The sequence below is a fragment of the Fistularia commersonii genome, chromosome 14 (assembly GCF_037954325.1).
Source record: "Fistularia commersonii isolate RoL2024-O1a breed Wild chromosome 14, RoL_Fcom_v1.0, whole genome shotgun sequence".
In the NCBI taxonomy this organism is placed as follows: domain Eukaryota; kingdom Metazoa; phylum Chordata; class Actinopteri; order Syngnathiformes; family Fistulariidae; genus Fistularia; species Fistularia commersonii.
In genome coordinates, this window is record NC_141297.1 from 15,737,787 (window position 1) to 15,765,106 (window position 27,320).

Below are 27,320 nucleotides of genomic sequence, written 5' to 3' on the forward strand. Positions count from 1 at the left end.
ACATTTATCTTTAAACCCGCAGCTATCAATTGACATGGGTGTACATTAGAAAAAGGTCAAGCATGGTTCTGTTAAGTGCTGTGCCGTATGTGTGTGTGTGTAAGTGTGCGTGTAATCATTTCATTGTCTGAATATTCCTGGATGGTTGTGAAACAGCTTTTGTGTAAAACTCAGAGGAGGACAGACAGAGGAGACACATGGCTCAACCAAAATATCACAGTATAATACATCTTTTATTTATTTTCTTTTTCTGTAATGAATTAAAATCAGGAGGAACACTAGCCGTATGTTTAAACAGCAGATGTATCATCAGGTAAAATGAATTAAATTAATTTACATACAGTAAACATTCAACACATTCATGGTATAATACCTCCATTCACAGACTGTACTGCAAAGCACAAAAAACAGAGATTTTACAGTAAATGCCCTTAGGAAAAGTTGGAAAAATGAAAGGGCTATAGGCTTGAATTTTTTGTTCAATATTTTGCAGCCTGTTTGCACTTCATCAAATCTGATGTTTAGCCAAATGAAGGCTATATTACACATACATGACTTAATAACAACAAGACCAAATCTATAGAATTGCAGAATATTTGATACAAAGCACAGCTACTCATTGTCAATCAACACATAATACATTCTTTGACTTTTTTTTAAAGAACAATCATAGTCACATGAAAATAACAGACTTTTACCGAGTTCATAGTTTTCTGCTATGATATGTGATGAAGAAGAGCGTCAAGTGGTCTGATACAGTTAACAGTAACTAACAAAACTAAACAGTACTGCGACATTGTTGTTTGTTTCAAATTTTGAATGAAATAAGATATTTCATATTTTTTCTCTCAACCTGAAGATTATAACTGTATTGACATATCACCAGTTTTTTCAGTGTATATAATGGATAAATAATGACTGTAATGTCCTGTTGTTTTTTTCCCGATCACTGCACGACTGGTAAGTGTTCTCATCTGAGTGTGTATTCTAGCTGAAACTGTGATGTAACTGAGCGATGCATTGTTTTGTTCCTCACCAGTGGAAAACAGTATCCCGGGGAAAAAAGGGGTTACAAATCTCACTTGAAAACACAGAAATGCACACTAAAGCAATGCCATTAGCAGAAACACGTCTGTGACCAGCACAAGTCATGTGAGTCCTCACGCTGTACAAGCTGTGCACATTGACGGCCACAGAAACAGCCATTTATTAGCTTGAGAACATAGCATTTTAGCAATTTTGCTAAGAAAAATCTGATACTTTTTGCTTGTAGAGTGATCAATACTGGCAGAAAATGGGAACAAAGACTGAAGCAACGATGACAAATAGAAAAATGAAAAACAACAAAACACGCACAAACATTTTTTTACTTCAGGTGTTCATAAACCCTCAGGAGTATGTTTGTGACTTGTGTAACATGAGAGAGCATGGAAAATAAAATCACAGTTCGGGGAAAAAAAAACTGCAGTAAAGGCAAAATTATGGTTCAAGATCTCTAGACAAATGTATGCATTGTATAAAAATACTAATAAATATAACATCAGAATATTGTGTGTTAAGAAGTTGTTGAGAAGACAAAACAAAGATTACCACATTCAAACCCTTTACCACCTGCCCCAACTTTTTCCCTTACAATTCAATATCTATATGAATATGAAAGTATTCAGAGGTATGTACTTTAACTGCTGAGCACAAGATGTCCCCAGCTTCGCTTCAAAGTTCCTTCTAAGTCCCTGTGACCTGGAGGCTTTGAGTCTCCACATCTTAGTTGATTGCCAAATACCAGACTGGGATTAACTTTCGGAGCATGATGTTGCATATCCTAGATGTAGGTCCGTCGTAAGCGCAAGAGGAACATTCCGCTTTCATTGAATTTGAAAGCCCCCTTTCGTCGAACTCTGCATTCATTTAGTACACGGTGAAGCTCAACCATTTAGCTACAGGGATGAGTAGGAAAACACTGGGAGGTGCTTTAAGGCATCAGTATGCTTCAAGTGTGGCTCTTGTCAGATCACTGAACAGCATGTGCCCACCTCCACATCGTTCCTTCATCATAATTTGGTGGGCTGCATCTGACAGTTCCTTTTCAGAGAAAAAAATGACAATGACAGGCATGTCAAGAAGTCATTGGAGAGGTTTACTGAGGTAAGTTGTCCATGTTTGAAATATGACCCGTTTTACTATTTGAAAGAATTCCTATCCTTTCTATATTGAAATACTGCCAAATCAGGGCTTTTGATGAAAGAAAATAGTTTGCCTTTATCGCTATTTGACCCCTATTTCTCCCCACCTCTAACTCCAGCAGGTCTTGGAGACCATAAGCAAACACCATGCACACTTGCACAGTGCAGAACTTACTGGCCTGCCATCAGCTCACACCCCTGGGTAAATTTAAGGTATGCTCAAGTTGAGGGAGCGTGGATTATACCAAACGCGGCAGGTCTGCTTCGTTGCATCTCAACATCATGCAAAAGTACAAGACGACAATGGCAACCAGACCCAGTGGAGATGTTGCTGTTGTTGATTAAGTTATGTTTTTAGATGAGACTTATTTACTTCATGTTCAGGTTGGTTATTACATAAGGCTAGGGATGAGGCTCAGATTGTTTACAATGCATTTTAAAAAAGGTAAATGTAGTCGTCATCGCACCAAAGTTCAATGGTTCAATTCTTCGAAGTGTCTGTCTCCCCCGAATGAATTATTTGTCAATTTTCAGCAGCATTTATGTTACCCGATGACTCAGACTTCCAGCCATAGAGTTAATACACAGTGCAAAAGATACACTGCTTTCTGTGTTGGTATTTTGACATTGGTCATCATTTTCAAGGGGACAATCCAGTATTGACAAATCAATTGCAACCGGCTAATATTAGCTGGGTGAATAGCGTGAAAATGCCCAAAGGTAGTGGATTCAGATTATTTTCTGTGAATATTTCATGCAATAACAGCCTATTGGTCCATCTATCAGGGAGAAACATCTCACCCACTTTATAAAACCCAGTGTGCAGTGAGTGTGATGTTTTATTTTAGATTCTTATCGCTTAAGATGATGTTGGAATCTCCTGATTACCTGTTAACTTGGATATTAAGCATGGAAATATGAAAAAGACCCTGACAGGAAGGCTTAAAGGGCGATGTTTACCATGGTAACCATGCATGGGTTAGTCATGTCAAGCCAAATGATAACCACTTTCCAAATAATCACTTTGAGCTATGATTGAAAGTCTGCACTGTTTTCACACTCCACGGACATTCATGTTTTGCAGGTACAAGGTTTTACGCGATTATTCTGGCTTTCTCTGTACACACATTTTGTACAATGAATGTTAACAAAGCCTTCAATGGAGGCTGAAGAGGCAGTGAAGGAGAACGGGCTTCCACCTGACGACTAAAAAAAGACTCGATCTTGCAAGACACCACAGCTATGGACTGACCTTTTGGCTTTTAAGGGGCGAATAGATAAAAACGCAGCAACAGGAGAACCATGTACACCATTTTAAAGCACCAGTCCCACATCTAGAAACAATATAAAAAGCATTTACACTTCAGCTATGTTAAAATGACCACATTTTCTCCACATATTTCCATCATCGTGTTTCTTTGTTTTCTTGATTGCACAACTTGAGGTTAATTCGTATACACGGGAAACAATAACTCTCGATCACACTGGGCTTTTAGCCTCCCCTTTTAAAATAATCGGATAACCGATCACCCAACCCACAGAAAAATTTCCTATCTGTTTTGAGTTGTTGAAGCCCAACCGTCCCCCCCCTGCAGTCTGCTGCAATTAGTACGCTGTCTCCTTGATGATGTTGGTAGAGAGGGTGTGGTTGCTGGAGATGCTGACTGAGTGGCGGTTCAGTGGATGGGGGTGTCTCCTCGGCGAGCGACGACAGGGGATGCAGATGTAGCGCAGCATGGAGAAGAAGATCTGGCGGTAGGTGGTGGACACCAGGTTGTAGAGGAGCGGGTTAATGGCTGAGCTGACATAAAATAGCACATTGGTCAGCATGTAGAAGTAGTGGTAGAAGTCATACAGGTCACTGCAAGAGAGGAGAGGAAGTGTGGTTGAATCCCAGGACTCATTCTATCTTTGATAAATTTGAAGTTGATGGTGAATGTTTTTATCAGAGGACCATTGTCCAATGTTATTGCAACATGTAAAGACGTAAACCATGTGCACAGTTCAGTTGTGCCGGCTAACAGTGGTATAAGGCGGCCATCTATGAGAGGGGCTTACCACCCCTTGATTAATGAAAGGTTTGACCACCATTTCACTGCTTGTGTCTTTCGCTGGTCCATGAATATTTATAGCAACCATATTTAATTTTGGTTGAGCGTCGGCCATTAAACGATCGGGCCGAATCACCGATCAGAACATTTACAAATGACAAATTGAAGAACCCTTCATTTCTCTCCATGTATAAAATAGATTGATAGGCTTTTATGAAGTCACACGCTCACCCGTGGCACAGAATCTTAATGACATTTGTTCTATTGAGGCAAACATTTGAAAAATATAAATCAGTTTCCATGCAGGTTTTTGGAGCCTTGCTTTCACTGGCCTTGCTGACTTGTGTTTCACAATTTGCTCAAGCGAATGTTTCTCCATGTAGTAAAATTTATAAAAGTACAACTTAGGGATGAATAACTCACTTCACCATCTGTGATTGGCTCCGGGATTCATTATGCATATATGTATTTTTACATATTATATTATATTATATTATATTATATTATATTATATTATATTATATTATATTATATTATATTATATTATATTATATTATATTATTGGTACTGTGGTTGGCACTTCTGCCTCACAGCACAAAGGACCCTGGTTCAACTCCGACTAAAGAACCTTTCTGTGTGGAGTGTGCACGTGTTCCCCTTGTCTGTGTGGGTTTCCCCCCACCGTCCAAATGCATACAGCAGGTTATTTGGGAAAATTACCCAGATGTGTGAATGAAAAAGTGATGGTTGTCTGACTGTGCTTGTGTCCCTGACTGGTCCAGGGTTGCCCAGTGAAAAGAAGATGAAAGAGTTTCCATCTGTTAAATCCACTGTAAAACTTAAAAAATATACCTCTCTCTTTTCAAGCTCTCGGAAGGATAAACTTGATTAATTAATATCTGTCTGGCAGATCAATGAGCCCATAATATCCATGCTAACAATTCATTGATGTGATCAGCCCTTATTTATAAAATTCAAACCCAAATCTTTAAAGAAATTTTATAGCCACAAGCACAGAGGGAAATGCTGTGACGTAGAATTTTTTCAATTAATTCATTCTGGAAAAAAAAAAGGCAGAGGAAATTGTTTAAACCACTTAGGCAGTCAGACAAATTTTTATTCTCGTGGACATAATCATACTGAATCACCCATCAGTAAGTTAAATCTGAAAGTTTAGAGTTGGGTGTTACATAAAGAATGACAGTGTGCCCTTACGTAGGGTTTTTCTTGGAAAAAGCAGCTACGCCATCTGCAAAGCCATTCTGAGGAGCTTTATTCCGGGATGCCTTAATGGATGTGGCAGCTGATTGCGGTCTGTTTAAATGTCGGTGGTTCGTAAATCAATTGCCATCGTTCGCTCGCCTCCTAATCCTTCTTCAAATCTGACCACCCTATGAATCCCCATAGAATCATGTAACCTTACACCCAGACTTAAAATCTTTTTTTCCAACCTGTAATAGCATCTGAACTCCCCCCACAGCACCCTAATAAAATCCTTCATTATTGTATTTGTGAAGAATATCATTACTATTTGTGGACGATGAAATCAATGGGCTTGCAAAAGCACATGTTCAGACTCACCACACTGGAACTGACCTGAAGAAATACACCTCCAAAAAATATTGTATTTGCCTTGCAAACCCATCCTTGCAGGCAGAAGGACAACATTACTAAATGAATCCTTCAAAAGAAAGGGGTTTTAGGTAGAACGTGAAGGTGGGATGAATTGAAAGGGAGTGATAAGAAGGTCACAGGCCTGTTTGGGAGCATATTACTGGGTTGACCCTCAAGAGACTGCGTCGGCCAGAAAACGCCTCTGTCTGCACGAGGAAATAACCTCGCCTGCCTTGAAACATCTGAAACAAATAGTTCACTTACCCGCTAGGTAGTACAAGGCCCCTGTTTGAACCCCCCCAACTGAGCCAGCTGTGGAGTAAGGTCCACGCACACACACACACACACACCAGTTTAAATTAACTGCATGGTGTGATGGAATAAAGACTGCAATAAAACTGGATATTGTCTTCCTTTGAATAACATTTCGGCTGTCTGTATTTCCCAGTATAAATCATCTGATATAATGAGATTGCCAATCATATACTGTGTTTTTTCATGTTTTTTTTTCCAGTAAACAGACACTTAAGGCAGGCTAAGGAGATTTGTCTGGCCTGCCACCGAGCGGGACGCCTGATGTGCACTAATGAGTGGAGAACATGATTTACGCTAACCCACTAATCTTTTCTCGGGATGTCACTGCTCATTTTAGGTCTTGTTTTGCACGGACAGAGAAACATGAACGTCATCAATGCACCCTAATGCTGAGGGTCTGCCGGGTGGCGAGCCAGGACCTCGGCCAGTTTGTTAATGCTGGAGAAGCTACAGTAAAAGGTAGCTGGCATTTAAGGGTAAATAGATGAAGTGTGCGGAGGGAATTGAAGTAATAAGGGCTAAGCAAGCTTTAAAAGAGAGGGTGAGCACTCAGGGAGGGGAAAAAATATAGTGGAGGATAAGACGAAAGCCAAGAGGTATATATACCGAGCATTCTGGGTTCAATTCCCAGCTCCTCCTGGTGTGTCGATGTGTTGTTGAGCAAGTCACTGACCCCCCAAATGCTCCCCAGGTGCTGGTGGATGATAGCCTACTGCTCATGGTTCATCCATGATGAGTTAGTAGCAGAGAATGGATTTACCCACGGGGATTTACAAATTTTTACTATTATTCATATTATTATTATTATATATACACCTGCTGTAATATGAATATATGAGATGATTATGCTCCAAAAAGGCATAACATCTCAACCCGATGTATCTTTATGATGCTGGTTGCTGTACTCCTGACAGTTGGTTATCGACTCCCTAGCCTGAAGAGCTAATGAAATGAGCCAGCCCCTTGTATTAATGACTGATGAAATTACTTTTTTTTAAAGTAATCCATATTCTAAGGAGGTTGTGTCACTGCAACCTAGGAAGAAATATTGCCTGGTATTTTTGTATATCAGCTAACTGACAGATTTTTCCATGTACAATAAAAAAAATTGCATTATCAAAACCTGGTGGTGATAAATTGTATCTGTAGATCATTTACCCCAATATACCCTGTACACCAATACAACATCAAAATACTTACAGACGCTGACTGTGTGCTGGACATATAAGAACACATTGACATCAGTACAGCGTATCGATATGTCACGTTGAAATTACGGGTCGTTTTCCAACACATCGTCTGTAATATTCATAAATCTTTTACTACTGCACTGTGGGCCTTACAGAAATGCAATTTCAATCGTCTGTATGTGTGAAACATATGGCAGTATTGATAATAAAGTTGACTTTGTCTCTATTTGAAAAAATAAAATAAAGATGACGCACTGTCATAGGAATTCAGAGTTAGTTCCCATGATGTGCAGGCAATTCTGTTTATCTCACCCCTCAAATAGATTTGGTTTCTTTCAGCCTGGAATGTGTTTGTAATGAAATTGACCACAAAAGTGGCCATACTCAGACAGGCTGTCAGATGGTTGCATAAGTCTGGCAGGATAAAAACACTTAAGTGTACAACATATTACCCAAATCAGCTTAATGAAGGCACTTCTTTCCACAGCTCACAAACATGCAATTGGGTGATGGACAGCTCCAAACTGTTCAAAAGTATAAATATGAGGCTGGATGGTTATGTGCGTCAACATGTGGGCCTGTGATCGAAAGGTAACCAGTGCACGCTCAAACCTGCGTCTTGGCCAATGTCTGCTGGGATTGGCTTCAGGCCCTTGCTTCCAAACCGGATAAGCTCTATAGAAAGTGAAGACTGAACAAATGCCCAATAGGAGAAGGAGAGATTTCGCTCCAGCAAACAAGGGGCTTTCACAGGCAAAGTAAAAGGTTAGAAGTTATCAAACTTCACCGCAGTCCTGGTATTTCTGTCCATCTAGTTGGTTACTATATCTGGTATATTGATCAGCTCCATTCCCCAGGAGACCAGAGATAAGGGTCACTGAAGTGTGTACCGAGTCAATGATGTGTGTGTCCATCGGCATACAGGGACACCATCAAAGATGAATGAGGACTGGGTTAAGCCGGACAACAGGGGTGGTATTGACCGTGACCTTTTCATTATATATACTCAGGTGATCCGTTGGTCTGTTTATGTAATGGAGGCTGACACATGAGCCGTGTTCTGATCGCTTGGGTCTGACTGTGAGCGGAGTGCCTCTGGAAGGAGACGTTTTTCATCAGGATAGCATACAGAAGCGGCGAATCAGTAGACCACAGGTTTTGCATTAAAAAGAAAATAAGAAGTGAAATGTTGACTTAGTGGCTCCGAAGGATCAGCCTGTTTTCTTTTGTGGTAAATTAAGTCTGGAATAATTCTACCGGCCTTGACATAAAGAGCGAAATATATGACTGACACCAATTACAGAGACGTCCAATGTTTCTGTCTAATCTTTCCTGGGATGAAATTAGAAAAAGTGTCTTTGAATGAAGACAGAAGAAGAAGAAGAAGAAGTCTTTGAATGAAATGACGAGCCTCAGAAAAAGAAAAAAAGAGGGGAGGATGAGGGAACGGTTGGAGAATTTTCATGTACGCCTATTTCTTTCGGACAGCTTCACAAAAGGAAATGAAAAAAATTGTCTATAATTTTTACATCCAAACTTAAGAAGAACGTCCCCTTTTCGCTCACGCTGCTTTTCTAAGTGCCTTGGTGATGCGGAATTCTGCATTTTCCGAAAAAAATGCTCTCTCAGCAATGACTCCTCTGACGGCACAGTCAAAAAACACACACACATTAACCCACCCACACCACTGAAATGTATCTGTAAAATAACTAAATACTGTAATAGACACAAATGTTGAGGTTAATGTTGATGCTTGTTTTCTGTGTGATTTTGGGGTTGCTGGGAATTTTGTGGGTGTGGTTTTGGATGCAAGGAATTCTGTTTTTTTTTTACCTGGAATTAAACGGGAACAGTTAGTTGTATTGCCGGCTTGTGTGGCGTGGCTGGGTCAAAAATAGCTATTGCTTATTAAACGTAAGTTTTACAAAAACACCACAATATTTTTTCATAATTTTGAAATTTGGGTAAATCATAGGTTCACAACCAAAACAACAAAGAAAAAAAGAGTGTTCCTCAATGGTCTTTCACTTGAATCCTGAAAATTAGCAAAAAAATGCATAATCTTTTCAGTGATAAATTCATGCAACATACAACAGCGAAGTTTGATGCTTTTTTTCTTCTCTCTCTTTGGCAGTGAAGCCTTATAGATGGGTATTTTTAGATTTTTTTTTTTATCTCTATCATTTTCCCATTTGGCATTGAAAAATAAAACAATCAAGTCCTGATTTTTTTTTCTTTTCAACAACGGCTGGAAGACGGGAGCCTGTCACATCAGCTCCTACTATCTGTAACTCTATCTCTTTACTTTCTTGACTGACTTATTTACCTGTCCACTCTTCTTTCACTTGTATATACTGTTTCTCCGGTGCACTGTGTTGTTTGCCACAGTGCTCCCCCTACTAAGGAAAATGATAATATACAGCCAGGAGGAACTTCTCCAACTGAGAAACAGAGCCTGACTCCCTGTTGTGAGCATCCCAGAGGAGATATGGCGGAGTACCCGCTGGGGGAGGAAAGTGAGGCAGCGGGCCGAGAGAAACTGGAGATGCAAGCCCTTCCTGCCCTCGGTCATCATGGGGAATGTGGGGTAACTCTCCAACAAATCCGACGAACTGGCAGTCCTCGTCACAGCCAGCATGTCAACAGGGAATGTAGCATGCTGTGCTTCACAGAGACCTGGCTATAGGTGAACATACTGGACAGTGCCATTGATCAGCTTCACGCTGATATGCGCTGACAGGGGGAGGCAAAACAGCAAGAAGGGAGGAGGAGGGTTTGGCGTCTATGTTAACAAGAGATGATGCAACCCCGGTCATATCACCGTGAGGGTCTGTGTGAACCCCTGATGTGGAACTCATGGTGGTAAGACTTCGCCCCTACTACCTCCTGTGTGAGTTTTAACATTCTATCCTGGTGCTTGTCTACATTCCTCCATCTGTGGCCACAGCCTGCGTCATCCAATTGGCAATCATGGAAATGCAGACACACCACCCCAGTGCTCTCACCCTGATCAGTGGGGACTTCAACCATATCCCTCTCACTCCCGTTCTCCCCTACTTCACCCGATTTGTAGACTGTGGAAAGAGAGGGAATAAAATCCTGGACCTCCTGTATGCCAACGTTTGGGACGCATACAACTCTTACCCTCACCCCCTTCTGAGCAACTCAGAGCATAACTTGGTACTCCTGGACACAGCCTACACACCAGAGGTGAAGTGGAAGGGGGCTAGTACCTCCTATGTGAAGATTTGGTCCAAAACCACAGAGGAGGCATTGCAGGAGTGCTTCGATGTCACAGACTGGAGCCTTTTTGAAAAGGACTTTGGTGACAACACCGGGGGCCTCTCCTGTTGCCTAGCAGACAGGACAACAGTCCCATCAAAAAAGTTTTATTGTTTCAATAACAACAAGCCATGGATCAACGAGGGCATCAAAGGGCTTCTTAACAGGAGAGCATTCATGGCTAAAGACCACCAGATCCTCAGGGCCGTCCAGAGGGAGCTGAGGAGGAAACTGAAGGAAGCAAAACTCAGCTATAAGGAGAAAGTTGAGTCCAAGATGGAGCAGAGTAAAACAAGGGAGGCTTGGAGGGAGTTGAGGTCTTCCAGCACCTCTTCAACCTCTCTCTGAGGTTGCTGAAGGTGCCTGACCTCTGGAAGACTGCCTCCATTGTCCTAGTACCCAAGAAGGGACGTCCAAGTGCTCTCAATGACTACAGGCTGATGGCACTAACATCATATGTCATGAAGTCGTTCAAGAGGCTTGTACTCCAGCACCTGATAGACCAGCTATCTGCTTCTGCGGACCCTCAGAGTTTGCGTACAAGCAGCACATGAATGTGGAGGATGCAATCATCCTCCTCACTCATAGGGCCCTATCCCATCTGGAGGGTACAGGAAGCACTGTGAAAGTCACCTTCTTTGACTTCTCCAGTGCCTTCAACAGCATCCAACCCACCCTCCTCAAGGACAAGCTACTGAGTGCGCAACTTCACCGTGACATCACTGCCTGGATCCTGGACTACCTCACGGCATGGCAGCAGTAGGTCAGGGTGGATGACTGTGTTTACGAGGCCGTGGCGTGCAGCACACGGGGTGCCTCAAGGTAATGTTCTGTCTGCATTTCTCTTCACCCTCTTCCCCTCCAACTTTCGGTACAACTGTGGTTCCTGCCATCTCTAGAAGTTCTTTGATGACTCTTCCATTGTTGGACGCGTCAACAATGATGACGAGGAGTACAAAGGTCTGATTGTTAGTTTTGTTGAATGGAGCAACCAGAACCACCACCTACTCAACATCAAGGAGGTGGTTGTGGACTTCTGGAAGAATTGGAGGAGACAGGTACCAATCACCATCCAGGGTGAAGACGTGGAGATAGTGGACCTTGAGGTCCACATTAACAAAAAATTGGACTGGTCACACAACACTGATGCACTCTACAGGAAGGGTCAGAGCAGGATCTTCTTCCTGAGGAGACTGAGGTAATTTGGCATCTGTAATGGGCTCCTCAGACCTTCTACCAGTCTATGGTAGCCAGTGCACTCTTCTTTTGGTATAGTGTGCTGGTGGGGCAGTGCCAAGACTGGTGAAGTCAACAGGCTCAACAACATAGTGAGGAAAGCTTGCTCGTGGTGGTGCCTAAACTTGGACCATCTTCAATCGGGAGCTATCCTGGACAATCCTTCCAACCCGTGCATGACAAGCTGTGGCTGATGGGTAGCTCCTTCAGCCAATGGTTCATCCCACCTTGGTGCAGAGCTGATCGCTTCATACGCTCGTTTATGCCCATGGCCATCAGACTGTACAACAGCAGCCTGGATGGCACACAACTCTGACCGGCCTAAGGTGCATCTGTGCTGCTTCCACAACCTCACTACCTCACTCATTCACATGTCATGCCCTAACTCTGCTGTCTGTCTTATTCTTGTTGGTCCCAGCCCGCACGCATCCTGCCTAATTTTGTTTATTTATTTTATTCCTCTCATTGCTATGTCACTCTATTAATATTGTTGTATAGATATGGTCGGCTATTTTTCACCCTTACCGTTACAGTCTGTTATCCGTTATTACCCCGATGTTTTTGCTGTTATTGTTCTCCCTGCAGTCTATTTATTCGAGGATATCCTGCTATCTTCTGTTTTCTAACTGTCTCTCTATTTATATTTATATTCATATTTATTTTTGACATTATAACTGTTATGCTGCTGTGACAAAGGAATGTCACCAATCGGGATCAATAAAGTTTTATCTTGTCTTGTCTTGTCTCGTCTTGTCTTATCTTATCTTATTCAAGGCCAGCAGATCACAAATCTACAACTAAAGCTATTTTAGTGTGAATAGGTCTTAAAAATGATTATGCCAGAGCAGAGATTTTAAGTCAGTCTTAATGAATTACATTTATTATTTTTTATAATATTTTATCATACTCTTTTAATCCCTTGCAGGAAATTATTTCCCTGCATTTAACCCATTGTTGGCAGTCACTTAGTGGTGCCAGGGGAGTGGTTGGGGGCTCAGTGTCTTGCTTGAGTGTCTTGAATCAAACCAGGAATGTTCAGTTCCAAGGATGACCATACATAACCCCTTAATTAACCAAGAGAATTAAAGGATTTGAAGCAGTTTACAAAAATACATTATTTATGATTGTTATTAGTGTCGCCAAGGGGAAACAAGGAGTTATTAACGTTAAAATCAGGGTTTATTTGCGAGTCTTAGTTTGAATGGATTCTTCCGTCCTTTGATTTGTCACCCGGATCCTGTCTCTGTGCTTGTCTTGTTTGGAAGCCTGTGCAGATGATTTAAATTTCTATTTCATCTTCTATTCAAACTTTGGTCCTTATTTATGCACCACACCAAAGACAATATATATATATTTATATATGTACACATGAAACGCATGAAACTCTGAATACTGCGTTCTTTATCATTGGCACAGTCTGATGAAGCCTATTAGTTGCAACATGATCTGACTTTGTAGGAATTAACATTTTATAAAGCCGTGACACATAACTAAGAGCTCTTATTTACAGAGCTGGAAGATCCTTCCTCTTTAATGGCAAAGGGCGGGGGGCTGTAACATCACATTCAGCCCCAATTGGATCAAAATTGATTCACAAGAAGACAAAAACAAAACAGTTACAACAACATAATTGTTGGCCTTTTTCTCTCAGTAAGGAACTTTTGTTTGATTTAGCAAGCCGCTGGTTTTCCAGCTAGTGAGGAAGAGCAGAGAAAAAGTATAAATAGTCATAAGGGTTATAACAGGGTTATTTGTGTGTCATAGCTCTTTTGTTTTAGAAACAGTGTGCGGGCTCAAATCAAACCAGATACCTTTTGATTGCTAAACAGCCTTTTGCCACTGCACAGCAATAGTGGCATGAAGCCCCTTCTCAAAATTGCTGTGGAAAACCGAGTTTACAGGTCTGCCTAGCTCTGACTTTCAATAAATGAATACGGGACTCCTGATTGAATTAGGGAAATAATGAATCTTTGAGATATAATTATTAAAGAGATAGCGAGGCAGATGGTTAGACAGTGAGAACGGGAATGTGAAATTAAGTCGGGCTAATCTCAAAGATGCATCTGTCCTGCATCGTTGTCTCTGATGGGCCTATAAATCATGCCCGTGTGCCAATACATGCGTGGCAGTTTAAGTGCTTGCATGTGTGTGTGTGTGTGTGTGTATTTTTACATGCATGTGGGAAAGGTATCGCACGGGTGGCAAGAATCTTTACTCACTCAGACCACTCGGAAATGTAGCAGAACATGAGGCGGCGAGCATTGTAGGGCAGCCAGCAAACCACGAAGGCGATGACTACTGCTCCTGAAAACAGAGAGAGGGTTAATAAAAAAACACTTATATTCAGTTGAAAAATCAGATTGATGTAGACAGTGATTATTTTCTAATTTCTTTTTGAGAAAGCTTATAGTCAGGGCTAGGGTAGCCCTTAGCTATGCTGTCATAGGCTTACTCTGCTGAGGGACATCCCATAATGACCTTCTGTCATCAACTCTTTACCCAGTCCTCATCTCCCTCTGTCAGTGCTTGACAAGTCGGAAGTCTGTCAATTCGCGAGTTTCCAGGGGGCGAGGGTTGATTTACTGCCTTTGCCAGGTGTTAACCAGTGTTATTTCATTCATGATTATTAAAACTTTCATTTTACCGTTTCAACTTTTACAATGTAACTGTCAGCACTCCTGTTACACAAAGAAAAAGATCATTTGTGCCCGGGCCGCCTACCTTCATAACCCCCCTGCAAAGTGTGGTTGCCAAGCGATGAAGGTTGGGTTTTAAATAAAATCCAAGCAAAGAAACTCTGCAAACTCTTGACAAAATTGAGTAAACCCTGAACAAAAACCATAAATATTGTATTTAGCTGTTTTAGGAAAAACTGAAATCCGCTGCAGGACAGGCCACTGTTGAAGAACAGTTGCTATGACAACTGTAGATCACATCATCTATAAATTGTAAGCATCAAGATGTTGCGTCATTGACTTGTTTAAAATTTCAACATTGTGTGTCACATTTACAAAACACTCCATTCCACTCTGCCCCCAAAAATACGACCAAACTTGGTAGAACCGGAGGTTGGATCATCCTGTCGTTGAAAAGATTTCAAAAATAGAGTAGCTTTTATCCTGACTAGAATGAGTTCAGAGGGGCGCCAATCAATAAAGCATTCAGGTAGCTGGGATTTAGTTTTTGTATCATAATAATTATCTTCCTCTCCTCAGTTCTCCTTTCACGAAGCCTGATGTGGCTTTAAATCCCCTCAGCGAGCTGAGCTCTGTGTCCTTTCCATCCAACAACTGCAGTAAATTTCAGTAGGGCCCCTTCTTGCCCTTCCTTTTTACATGTCCTCTTTTAAAGAGCCCTTTAATAACCAAGTCAAACTGAGCCTGTGGAGTGGCAAATTCAATCATTCTTCCTAATGTTGCGTTTCACCAGAAGTCACTGGAGGAACTAACCCAGCACCAACTGCGAAATAAAGTCACCTGCCACCAGATCAGTCAATAGCATTCAGATGTTGTAGCTTTCCTTGGTTCCAAACAATGGATGTCAGCTAATTCAACACGAGGGTTCTATTTTGGTTCAAGCTCCGCAACAATTGAGGCAAGGCGAGCACCGCGGCGGTGGCTAATATGGCATAAAGTATATTTCCCTCCCGTGATTGTTCAGTTGTTCAGGGGAGCACGCACTTACATACACACACACACATACAGACAAACACATACAGACACACAAATTCACATGCAGACACTCCTTGGCATTAAGGCAGTTCACCTAAAAACACATGCCTATTTCTAAGTACGGTAGTTCTTTGCTGATAGAATAGCAGACTGCATATCTGTAGTTCAGTGACTTTTTAAATCAGTAATAGACCATAAAGTACACAGTAATGACACGTCTTGCTGCTCTAAGGGTAAACGTTGATGATCTTCTCTGGAAGAAAATAACTGAAATTCCAGGAGGAGTAAACTGATTGTGCCAGAATTTAGTTTTCATTCATAAAGCTACACAAACACTAGCATCAACACAGCCCTTCAAATTAAAAATTACTGTCAATTCCACCATCCGTAATAAAATATACAATGAAATATGCAATTGCTGTTATGAGGAATCATTGTAATCGAGTATCATTCTAGAGATTATGCAAAAAGCAGTCAAAAATCTGCCATTAATCACATGCCAGATTTTGACTGAAAATACATTTTAATCCAGATATTTAATTTTTTTCTTACCTTTGGAGAACAATTACTATGTGGCTGCTTAGTTTTGATTGTGATTTCGGGGCAAATCCTGCTAAGATGATGTAACTCCATCATAAAGCACTTACACAAGGTGTAATAAATGGTCACACACTCGCCTTAAAAGTCAGATTGGCTTCGTCAGGTGCTCATAGTATTGCAGATTCTGGATGCTGATCTCACAGAGAAACACTTCTCAGAATGTCACATATCTGTTTTCTCTCCTGCTAAGAACATTGACAGAACGCTGGTGATAGAAGAAGGATTAAATCATTACCTTTTAACACGGTTAAAAAGCAAAGCCAGTGTGAAAGTGGACGGCAGGCATGGCTCTAATGTATGCTGAGGAGAGATTGTTTTGCCTGCAGGCACTCCATTGGCCAGCCGATGGATTACATTTGTCAGGAGCCTGTTCCAATATGCCAGCTCCATCCCCGGCACTCGGACATACGCCCTTTGTCAATGTCGGGCCTCTTTCTTGGTCAGTTGACCATCCAATGTGCATGGCGTCAACTTTCCCAGGGCAAGAAATACAAGAAAAAGAAGTAATCCATCCTTGGCTGTCAAAACTACTATACACCCTTGCTTCGTCATTGACATAGAAAAATCAGTCTTATGTATGTTTGTTTAAAATCATATATAGTGGTTACACATGTTACATAGCATAAGTGCATGCAAAACAAATTCTATGTTTTCTCCAGTAAAGGATAATCCAGTTCCAGGGTCAGCCATGCCACAACTTGATGTGACTCCCACTGGCCCAAATGACATTTTCCAAATTACACTTTTCTGGATTGTTTTTTTTTTTCTTGATGTCACTGTTTGATTAGTTTAGCATGCCAATCCTAGAGTCCCATTTTTGGATGAGTGAAATGTTTGATAATGACAATAAAGCGACGTGTATTCTTGCATATAACAAGAACGCAGACCCCATTTCATATTTCAGATTTTTGTACAAGTGCATATCACTCTTCAACATCCTGACTGGTTCCGGATCTAATTCTATGACTTTTAGCTCCAACCATCAGCTAACTGTCCTTCCTCCATGAATCCCAGAAAAAAATCGTAATCCCTGCTTGTTGCTAACCTCTCCTCTTCCCTCCATCGAAAAAACCAAACATTCATAAGACCTCGATTCATAGCTTTCCATTAAGGGACCACTAGCAACGAAATTATTAATAGTTTTGAGGTCTGGCGGACTCACTCACCTCTAAAAGGCATGAAATCATGGCACATAGTGCAGAATTAGTACATGAGTGCCCACAACAAAGTGTCTCCTCTATTTACAGGAAGCAGTGAAAACATCTTCTCTAGTTCTTTATGGTTTACTTGTTCCTGCGTTATTATAGAGCAACATGCGTCTCATCTGACCGATTTCTTTGCATGGGGAGGGGGTGAATAAGGCATTGGCCTGAAGAAGCTCCAGAAGAAGGGAGACTTTTTTTGGCATGCTTGACGAGTCCTAGTTCCTTCTACAGTGACCTCGGAGTTGCAAGAAGACGCAGAATTGAATTAAACACAGTTGATTTCCTATGATTGTTATTATAGGTATTAGTCCCAAAGTGGGTCAATTCACAGCACAACTACCTGTGGGTACCTTTAGTTCTGGGAACTCGTATTGCATCTGCTTCCATTTCTACTGTGCCCTCGTCCCATTATCATTCTGGGATTGTTTGTGGGCGTCGTCTGCTGTCCCACTCTGAGTCTGCATCGCCCGTTCTGTCTTTTTTTCCCTTGGGCCAGTGACGGAGTTCACTCCGTGCCAGACAAAACCTTCTGAACCTCAGCATTCTCCTACCTGGGCTTAGGGTACTTGACAAGCTCCTCCTGAGTCCCCGTGACAGTGGATACTAGTGCCATCCTGCCTGGCCTCCCTTTACTGAACTTGCCCTTTCGAGAGCCCTGCCCCATCATCAGACGCCTGCAAGTCCCTACCTGATCCTGCCCTTGCCTGTTTTTGAGTAACTGTTCACCTGCTGCTGGATACTAAGTTCACTTGTTTTTTCTCTCTCAGTGGGTGCAGAGTTTTGTGTTGCACTTTGTTCCAAATGCACCCTCAACCATGACAAGAAGAACTCACTAAGCATGAGAGGCTTGTGGAGGGCTAAATAATGAAGTGGCTGCAGCTTTCTTGTACGTGCTATTACACCCCTAATATTAAAAGTCAAAGTAAGTCAAAGGAGGACTGAGTAAGGGGTAGGGGGCTATTACAGTATTACAAGTCATTGGTTAAAAAAATAGTTTCCCCCTTTTTATTTCTTGTGATCCTATTCAATTAGAAAACTCTATCAGGGAAATTGAGCCATCATATTGACCCACCAAAGAAGCGTTTTACCAAAAGACATACCTAGATAACAACTCCATAATGGCAGTGAGTATCTAGAATCTTCAAGAGGAGTTTATATCATCGACATCCCAAGGTTGCAAGATTAATGGATGAGCAATCAGTGATTGTGAAATATGTAATCATAATCAATCAACCACATCTGGATGTGGACAGTGTTGCAGCTGAGTGAAAGCGATCCGACCGATGTAACGGTGAGAAGAGGTACTAGACGCACAAAGTGAGTCGGGAGGGAATGGGGGCCTTGTTGTCAAACACCAGACTGCAGTTGTTTTAAACAAGAACTTTCAGGAAGAGCGTGACGACAAGCAGGGTGTGGCTGCTCACGGAAATTCATGTCCTTATTGCATCCCAAATAGGATTTCAAGAACATGATGTCATTGATGATTTTACCTGGTAAATTTGCAAAATCTGTGTGTGTGTGTGTGTGTGTTTACTTACGGAGAACAAGTACTCCGTGGCGAAGGGACTGAGCACGGTTGGGCTCCACGGTAACGTTCAGCATGGTGCGGTTGCCGCCGATGATGCAGACACGGTTTTCCTGCTCCGCTTCGCGGAACATTTGCATCAGCTGGTTCGCTATGACCCCATTCAGCACCGATATGGCTACCATGGGAACGATGAAGGACAAAAATGCGTTTACCTGTGAGGACAGGAAAGAGAGAGGGTAGAAAAAAGGTTAGCCCCTGATAGGATTTTAAAAAAGGCAGACATTAAGATGTTCTTCCCATGGATCTGCTCACCCCACTGAGAACCCTGTGATTTTTTATCTATTTTATTTAAAATATCCTCAAAAGTCATGAAATCTTCAATTATTTCAGATGGGAGTTAAAGACAGGCGGGGATTTGAGTGTGAAGCTGACTTTTGTAGATATTTTCCAAGTTTGTGTACTAGTGACTGCTTGTACATCTCCTCTATCCTGCGGCATTCCCTCACTGTCCAAGGCACACTCCCCTCCCCTTTGCATGTGTGCGTGCATGAGTGTGTGTGTTTCTGAGTGTGTGTGCATGTGTGCAGGGCTGTTGTTTTTTTTTTTTTTTCAGGGGATAATCTCGGGATGAAAAATGTTAATGGATTTAATGAACAGGCTGGCTGACTTTGGAGGGTCCCCTGCCTCCTAGACATCGATGACTGATTGAAGTTGAAACAGGGGAGCAGAGGAGGTTCAGAAAGGCAGAACCCAAGCTTTGCTGGAACAAAAAAGCAAAATAAAAAAAAGAAAACAAATTAAGACTAACAACTGTCAGAGGCACAGGACTTAATTAGAAGTGAAGTGCAATGATAGGAATTAGTTGTATTAGAGTGAAAGGTGACAGTGGGAGAAGCAAAAGAATTCATAAGCTCTTTTGTAATCATGTTATAAGTCATGAATAATGAACAATAGTTTTTGCAAGCGTTACAATGAATGCAGGACGTTATTCACCAGGCGCGCGCAGGTTGGTGCCACTATGCACAATACATCGGTCTTATTAAGCATGGAGAAGCCACTTGTCTAATTTGCCTTCTTGTCACCGCAGATTAACGACTATCGTTTGTTGCTGTTGTTGTCTGTGGGAAGTGACTGAGAGTGGGTGATTATTTTCTAGCAGCTTCCAAACACAGATAAGACTATTTTCTATATCTAAAGAGATTTTGTTTTTTCTGGTTTGGGATTTAAAAATCTCAGGTAAAAAAGAAGAAGTATAAAACATCCTGCTATGTTTGTGGGCACCAGGTTACTGAGGCATAAAGGCTTGGCGTTGAGATGCTCACCGGGAAACACAGCTGTTTTTGTGAACACATTCAGACAGAGCCTGTGTTGGAGAGCGCGTACTTCACAAAGAGTTTCGAGGTGCATGAGCACACACACACACACACACATACACAAACACACACACACACACACACACACACACAGACAACGCGGTAGAAGCAAATGTGCCTGTTGTGTAAATGAATTTTTAATCCCTTTCTCGCTTGAGGGTTCTGATGTCAGCAGCTTTGTTAGATTGTAGTTTTTCAAATCATAACAAACGTTGGGATCATGGTCTGCATCTTTTTCTACTGTTGGAATGAAAGAGGAATGTCATCAACATAAAAGTTCAACTTTAATACAGTGGGGCAAAAAAGTATTTAGTCAGCCACCAATTGTCCAGTGACGTGCAGTCAGTAGAGGCAGGGGAGGCTGGGCCTCACCTGATATCATGGAAAGAAAAAAAAGTAAATTAAAAAGGTAAGTTAAATGGTTATGTTTAATCAATGATTTGTAATATTAAGTTATTTTCCACTTAATTTCCCCATTTCAGTTGTTTTAAAAAATGATTTTTTTTTTCACATTTACTGTTCAAATATAAAGAAGAGATGTGCGGTGACACGGCAACCAGCTGAGCCCACTATGGATTGCACAATGATTATGCTAACTGTGCTGGCATGCTGTGCCCTGAGACTGTATTAGCGTCTCTGTGTATGTCACTTTTAAAAAATACTTTTAATATATGAACTAAATTTCCACAGTTTAGCTGATGTTTATAATGTTTTTCGTCAACAACTGTTACGTGTTTCTTGTGCTGAGCCATCATAAAACGACTGTGAAGAGACAAGTGAGGCACGCAGTAACGGTGCCTCGTGGTAGGGGGCACTGGTGATCCAAGGGATCCTTCTTACTACTGAATAATATAGTTAGCAACAGGAAGCTACAGTAAACACTTAGGAAGTCAAGTGCAACCATCAAGTTATTTTTTTTCCAAATCTCATCGGGCTGTATAGCTCAGAAACAGTGAGGGATGAATGTAAATCTTCTGGGCAGCTTCTCAACTTTTTGGGCCAGAAGGGTCTCATTCAAACTGTTCCTGAGGCGACAAAGTTGCTCCAGCTGGTGGTCACTGTTCCAGCTACGACAGCATCGGTGGAGCCCATCATTCTCAGCACCGAAAAGACTCAAAACATACAGTCGGAACAGGACCGGTCAAGGACGACTGTCTTCACTGGCAATGATTTCCATTGAGACAGAGAGACTTTTAAAACTGAAGAAAGATAAGGAAGACTTCTACAAGCAAATTATCGATGCTTTTCTTCAGAAGGAGTGAGGCATGGACTTCATTTATAAGTTAAGGTCAGAGATAATAATGTTTTTTTTTTGAAAGTGCTTTTTTTCTAAGCTACAATTTGTAAATTTAAAGAATGCTGATATGATATTTTAAACAAAACTGCTGCCAATAAAATGGTGAATAAACTACTCTGTAGGATTCCTATGTTTGTAAATCTGACTGTGATGACGTCAGTCCCTCACTAGCCATGAACCTCACCGCACATCACTGCAATTGTGCAAGTTCTCCCACTTAAAAAGATGAGAGAGGCCAGTAATTTTCATCATAGGTGCACTTCAACTATAAAAGACAGAATGCAAAAAAAAAAAATCCAGAAAATCACATTGCCTGATTTTTAAAGAATTTATTTGCAAATTCTGATGGAAAATAAGTATTTGGTCACCTACAAACAAGCAAGATTTCTGTCTCTCACAGAGCTGTAACTTCTTTTGTAAGAGGCTCCTTAGTCCTCCACATGCTACATGTATTAATGGCACCTGTTTGAATTGGTTATCAGTATATAAGACACTTGTCCACAACCTCAAACAGTCACACTACAACCTCTGTTATGGCCAAGACCAAAGAGCTGTCAAAAGACACCTGAACAAAATTGTAGCCCTGCACCAGGCTGGGAAGACTGAATCTGCAATAGGTAGGCAACTTGGTGTGAAGAAATCAACTGGGGAAGCAATTATTGGAAATGGAAGACATACCAGACCACTGATAATCTCGCTTGATCTGGGGCTCCTCGCAAGATCTCACCCCTTGGCGTCAAAATTATCACATGAACGGTGAGCAAAAATCCCAGAGCCTCATGGGGGAACCTAATTAATGACCTGCAGAGGGCCGGGACCAAAGTAACAAAGGCTACCATCAGTAACACACTATCCTACCAGGGACTCAAATCCTGCAGTGCCAGACGTGCCCCCCCTGCTTAAGCCAGTACATGTCCAGACCTGTCTGAAGTTTGCTAGAGAGCGTTTGGATGATCCAGAAGAGGATTGGGAGAATGTAATAGAAGTTTTTGATAAAAAACTTAACTTGTTGTGTTTGGAGGGGCAGGGATGCTGAGTTGCATCCAAATAAAATCATACCTACTGTGAAGCATGGGGGTGGAAACGTCATGCTTTTGGGCTGTTTTTCTGCAAAGGGACAAGGATGACTGATCCGTGTGTGTGGCTTCAAAAGAAGCGTTTCAAGGTCCTGGAGTGGCCGAGCCGGCCTCCAGATCTCAACCCCATAGAAAATCTTTGGAGGGAGTTGAAAATCCAGCAACAGCCCCAAAACATCATTGCTCTAGAAGAGGAGGATTTTGGCTCGTGGAGGAACGGGTCAAAATACCAGCAACATTATGTGAAAACCTTGTGAAAACTTACAGAAAATATTTGACCTCTATCATTGCCAACAAAAGGTAGATAACAAGGAAATGTAATGAAATTTGGTTCTTGACCAAATACTCATTTTCCACCATCATTTGCAAATAAATTATTATTATTACTTAAAAATCAGACAATGTGATTTTCTGGAATTTTTTTGCATTCTGTCTTGCATAGTTGAAGTGTATCTGTGATGAAAATTACAGGCCTCTCATCTATTAAAGTGTGAAAACTTGCACAATTGAATAAATACTTTTTTGCCCCAATGTATGCATTTGAGAGCTGCCAAACATTGTTGTCCATCCTGTCATTATTATAAGTCTTCCACAAACGGGCAACAAATATTAGGAGAAAAAAAAAGAAAAAGAAACAATCAATTTTCTAGGTGGCATGGTGGCGTGGTTGATGACCATCTTACAGCAAGAAGGCGCCTGGTCCCATTCTGATGCCTCGGATAACTTTCTGTGTTGAGTTTGCATGTTCTCCCCCTATCTGTTTTTTTTCTTGGGGTTCTGAGGTTTCTGCCTGCAGTCCAAAAACATGCGATGGGTTCATCATTGGAGACCCTACAATGTGATGATACTGTGATGACACATGTCAGTGGACAATATCATCACAGTTATTTATGGGTAGGACTTAATGTTATTAAAATCTCTGTCATTTTTGCTTGAGTATGCACACATCCTGGGAAACCAGATTGAATTTCTACCACATCCATACCCGTAGTGACACCCAAAAAGGGCAGAATATTGTTCTTCATCGTCTGTTTATAAGAATGATTATAGATGAGATTTAATTTTTTCCTGGATTGATCATTCATCGCTGAAATACCAAAACAAAGGCACCTGACACTGCCATGATCACATTATGTGTGTGTTTGTATCTGTATGCTTTTAGGTGCAAACACAGAACTTTGGGATAGATATTGAATCCCGGCAACGATCGGGGCAACTGGGGCAACAGAAAAATGCATCCCCACACAACCATGCCACACCAATGTCCAGAGCAGAGGGCGGCTGTTACTCTGCTGGCGGAGCAGAAAGCAGCCTCTCTCCCTTTTTTATTGGTGGTCCGGGGGTTAATTCTGTCCACTGAGAGAGTAGTGTTCCGTCGCATTTTCACCTATATATTTCTTATGACCCACTTTTCTTATTTGCTTAAAGATTTATGGCAGCTGTAAATGTGTGAAGTTAGACTCCGGCGTCTGTGGAATCTCCATCGTTTGTTATGTCAACATCTGTTAGCTCAATCTGGAACAGTGGCTTTATCAGTAGTATTGGTGTGCCATTGTGGGTATTAATAGCAGGCTGAGAGAGAAGAGACATTACAGAAGGTTTTGACTGATCTGATGAGAGAATCTGTTTTCTTTTGTTATCTGATTCCAGTCAAGAAAAATTTCAACATTTAGAGAACTGAGGTGTTTTGATGTTTTTTTCCAGAAATGGCTGAAGCAGTTGTTTGGGCAGTCGGTTTACAATGTTTAACGGTTTAAACGGTATTGGGCCGACTGGGTGAAAGAAAAGTCAGATTTAGCCAAACATTCATCAAAAGTCAAGGTCAAATAAATGGTGGAAGAACCTGACGATTGTGGAATACAAATGCAAACCTTATAGCAAAACCACTGTGATAAGCATGTTATTATGGGTGATGACAGTGTGGTGTGACCGCTATCAGACATGACTGCCTTTGAGGTTTGATGATGAACGGCATGGTGGGAGATTCTCGGACTCTCGGAGTCTCGGAGGAGAGTCGCTCTCATGATGAGGGTGACAAAAGCATTTGCAATGAAGTCGAGTTGAACCTCCTTCCTCTTCCTCCCCGAGTGGAATACATGAAAACTTCACTTTGAAACCACTCCGGCCATGGAAACCTCTGGAATTCCACTGAGTGTCTTGTGAATTTCAATCCATTGAAATCCTTTAGCAATGCTGTTGTTGCTCCTTCCGGCGCAATCAGTGCTCAGACACTGAAACTGGCCCGCTGCGCGGAGTGATGGCCAGAGTTTGACTTAAATCACACGGTGGAATTACTTAGGTCCTGACTTTTTTTATGTATACCGGCTCCTCTAAATTGGCCTGAGCAGGGGCACTCACGTTTATCATTTTTGCACAGAAAAAAAAAACTAAATACCCAGAAATAAATGTGCAAAGTAATATCAATATCCCCAAGGCATGCATTAAATCGTCTGACTTTGACTGTCAAAAACTCATGTTTTGGGTGGAAAAGCTAACTAATATGCATACAATTACAATTATGATTACTCAAATGCCGTTTTTTTAATTACCATCATTAAATCACATTGAGATGTAAAATTCATCTAAAAGTTACATGTTCCAGCATAGACCTTTCCACTGCAGCACATAAATGATGAAAACCACAAGGGACTTGGCTTTGAATCAGATGAAATTGATAAATTGTGTTATGGAGCATCTGCGATTTCCATTGGCTCTGCACAGCAGTAACTGCAAGAATCAAAGAATGTCACTTTGACAGTACTAAGATCATCATGACCTCTGCCTCTGGTGAGACAGAACTGGTTACCTATAATAGATTTCTTATTTTGTAAGAAAATAATCAAGTGGTGGGCCTGCGATGGCCCATAAAGCACCTCATTTCAATCACCCGAATCTTGTTCATGGTTTATTGTCATTTTACAGAGAACGAGATTAAACCCTCAAACCATCTAATTTATGTTCCATGCCACCCAGTGTTGCTTCACCTCCTTTCACACATGCACAATAGGCGGATCATAAATCGCTAAACATGCAGCAGGTAGGACAGCAGCAGCAGTATTCTCATCAGCTCTTCCATCTTCACCCAAGTTATAAAATCTTGTGTGGCATGATTATGCCTTCTGTAGTGAGGACTTTGTCATCAGGATGTGGTCACCTATTAACCTTAGTTGAATCCGCTCTGTTTTTTCCGGCAGTGTTTCACAATTTCATTAGGATTTTTGACACGCCATTGGGTATTCCTTTGCATAGGTGATTAAAGTAATTATGTGTGAGATTATTTTTTCAGGCCAGCATGGTGGCAGAGTGGTTAGTGCTTGCTCCTCACAGCAGACACTTGGTCTGTGTGGGTTTCTCACAGGGCTCTCAGTGTTACTCCCACTGTCTTGAAAGTAATTGCTAAAAAATGGAAAATTGTGTGAATAGTTGTATGTCTCTAAATGTGGGTCTGTGATTGACCGGCAGCCGGTCCAGGGTGTGCCCTATCTCTTGCCCAATGACAGCAGGGATAGGCTCTACTTGGCGTGTCGTCTAGAAGGAAAGTAGATAAGGGGTCTTGTTGGTGGAAAGAGGAACTGCTGGATTATATACAGAGAAAGCGGTTAGCAAAGACAGAGTGGGACACTGAAGGGACTGAAGAGAACAAAGAGGAGTACAGGGAGATACAGTGCAAGGTAAAGATAGATGTAGCAAAAGCAAAACATCTAATCTGTGCATCTGGGGCAAAATAGTGACACCTGCATGCCCCCTGTGTTCCAAGGTAGGGACAGTGGAACACATCTTAAGCAGTTGCCCCAAGACGCTGAATGAGGGCCATTATGGATGTAGAGACAACCAAGTCTTTAAGTCCACCGCCATGGCAATAGGTAGTGGGATAAAGGACAGTTGATACAAACAAGCTACAGCCAAGGCCATCCAGTTCATCAAGGAAGGACAGAGGCTAGAGAGAACATCTAAGAGCTGCGCCGCCGGTTTGCTCTCCACAGTGCGAGACTGGGTGATGACAGTTGATCTGGAAAGGCAACTGAAAATCCCAGCAGACATCACCCAGTCCAAGTTGGGACCGGACATTATCTCTGTCTCTGAGGTGTCAAAGCAACTGGTCTTGCTGGAGCTGACAGTTCCCACGGAAGATAGAATGGAGGAGGCACAAGGGAGAAAGAGGGAGGAACACCAGGAGCTGGTGGAGGACTGTCAGAGGTTGGCATTTGGGAATTTGTCAGCCCCTCCCTGGGCGAGGCCTATGGCACACTGGGCATGACAGGTGGGAGGCAACAGAGATCTATGAATAACATTGCAGAGGCTGCGGAGAACACATCCAGATGAATCTGGCTGAGGAGGGGAGAGCCGTGGGGTGGTAGAATATCTCTTGGACAGGCTGGGGTCTGATCAGCCTGGATGAGGGTGTCTGTTGTGAGACCCAAAACACCCAGTGATTCCAGGAAACAATACTGTGGATGTGTCCAACAATGTGCATCAGAGGATGTTTGAAAAACTGAAATAGAGGTTGGCAAAAAAGAGATATAGAGATGGAAAGGATGTACAGAAGGTGCGGCGTGACTAAGGATAGAGAGAAAAGTATTGATAGATGCTAGAAGAGTGATGGGAAGATGGAAAGAGTACTTTGAAGAGCTGATGAATGAGAAAAAAGAGAGGTAGAAGAGGTGACTATTGTAGATCACAAAGTAGCAGAGATTAGTAA

General features: G+C 41.8%; 1 protein-coding gene across 1 annotated transcript in view; it reads right to left on the reverse strand.

Annotated features, from left to right (window-relative positions):
- Positions 1 to 257: 257 nt before the first annotated feature.
- ntsr1 (neurotensin receptor 1 (high affinity)) overlaps positions 258 to 27,320 on the reverse strand; it is a 45,760-nt gene continuing 18,697 nt past the window's right edge. Inside the window, exons 2-4 of the mRNA XM_086159485.1 lie at positions 18,886 to 19,087; positions 14,091 to 14,175; positions 258 to 4,044 (exon numbers count right to left, since the gene is read on the reverse strand). Of these exons, the coding sequence (XP_086015611.1) occupies positions 3,789 to 4,044; positions 14,091 to 14,175; positions 18,886 to 19,087 (543 nt within the window). The 3' untranslated portion in view covers positions 258 to 3,788. The remainder of the gene's footprint in view (positions 4,045 to 14,090; positions 14,176 to 18,885; positions 19,088 to 27,320) is intronic.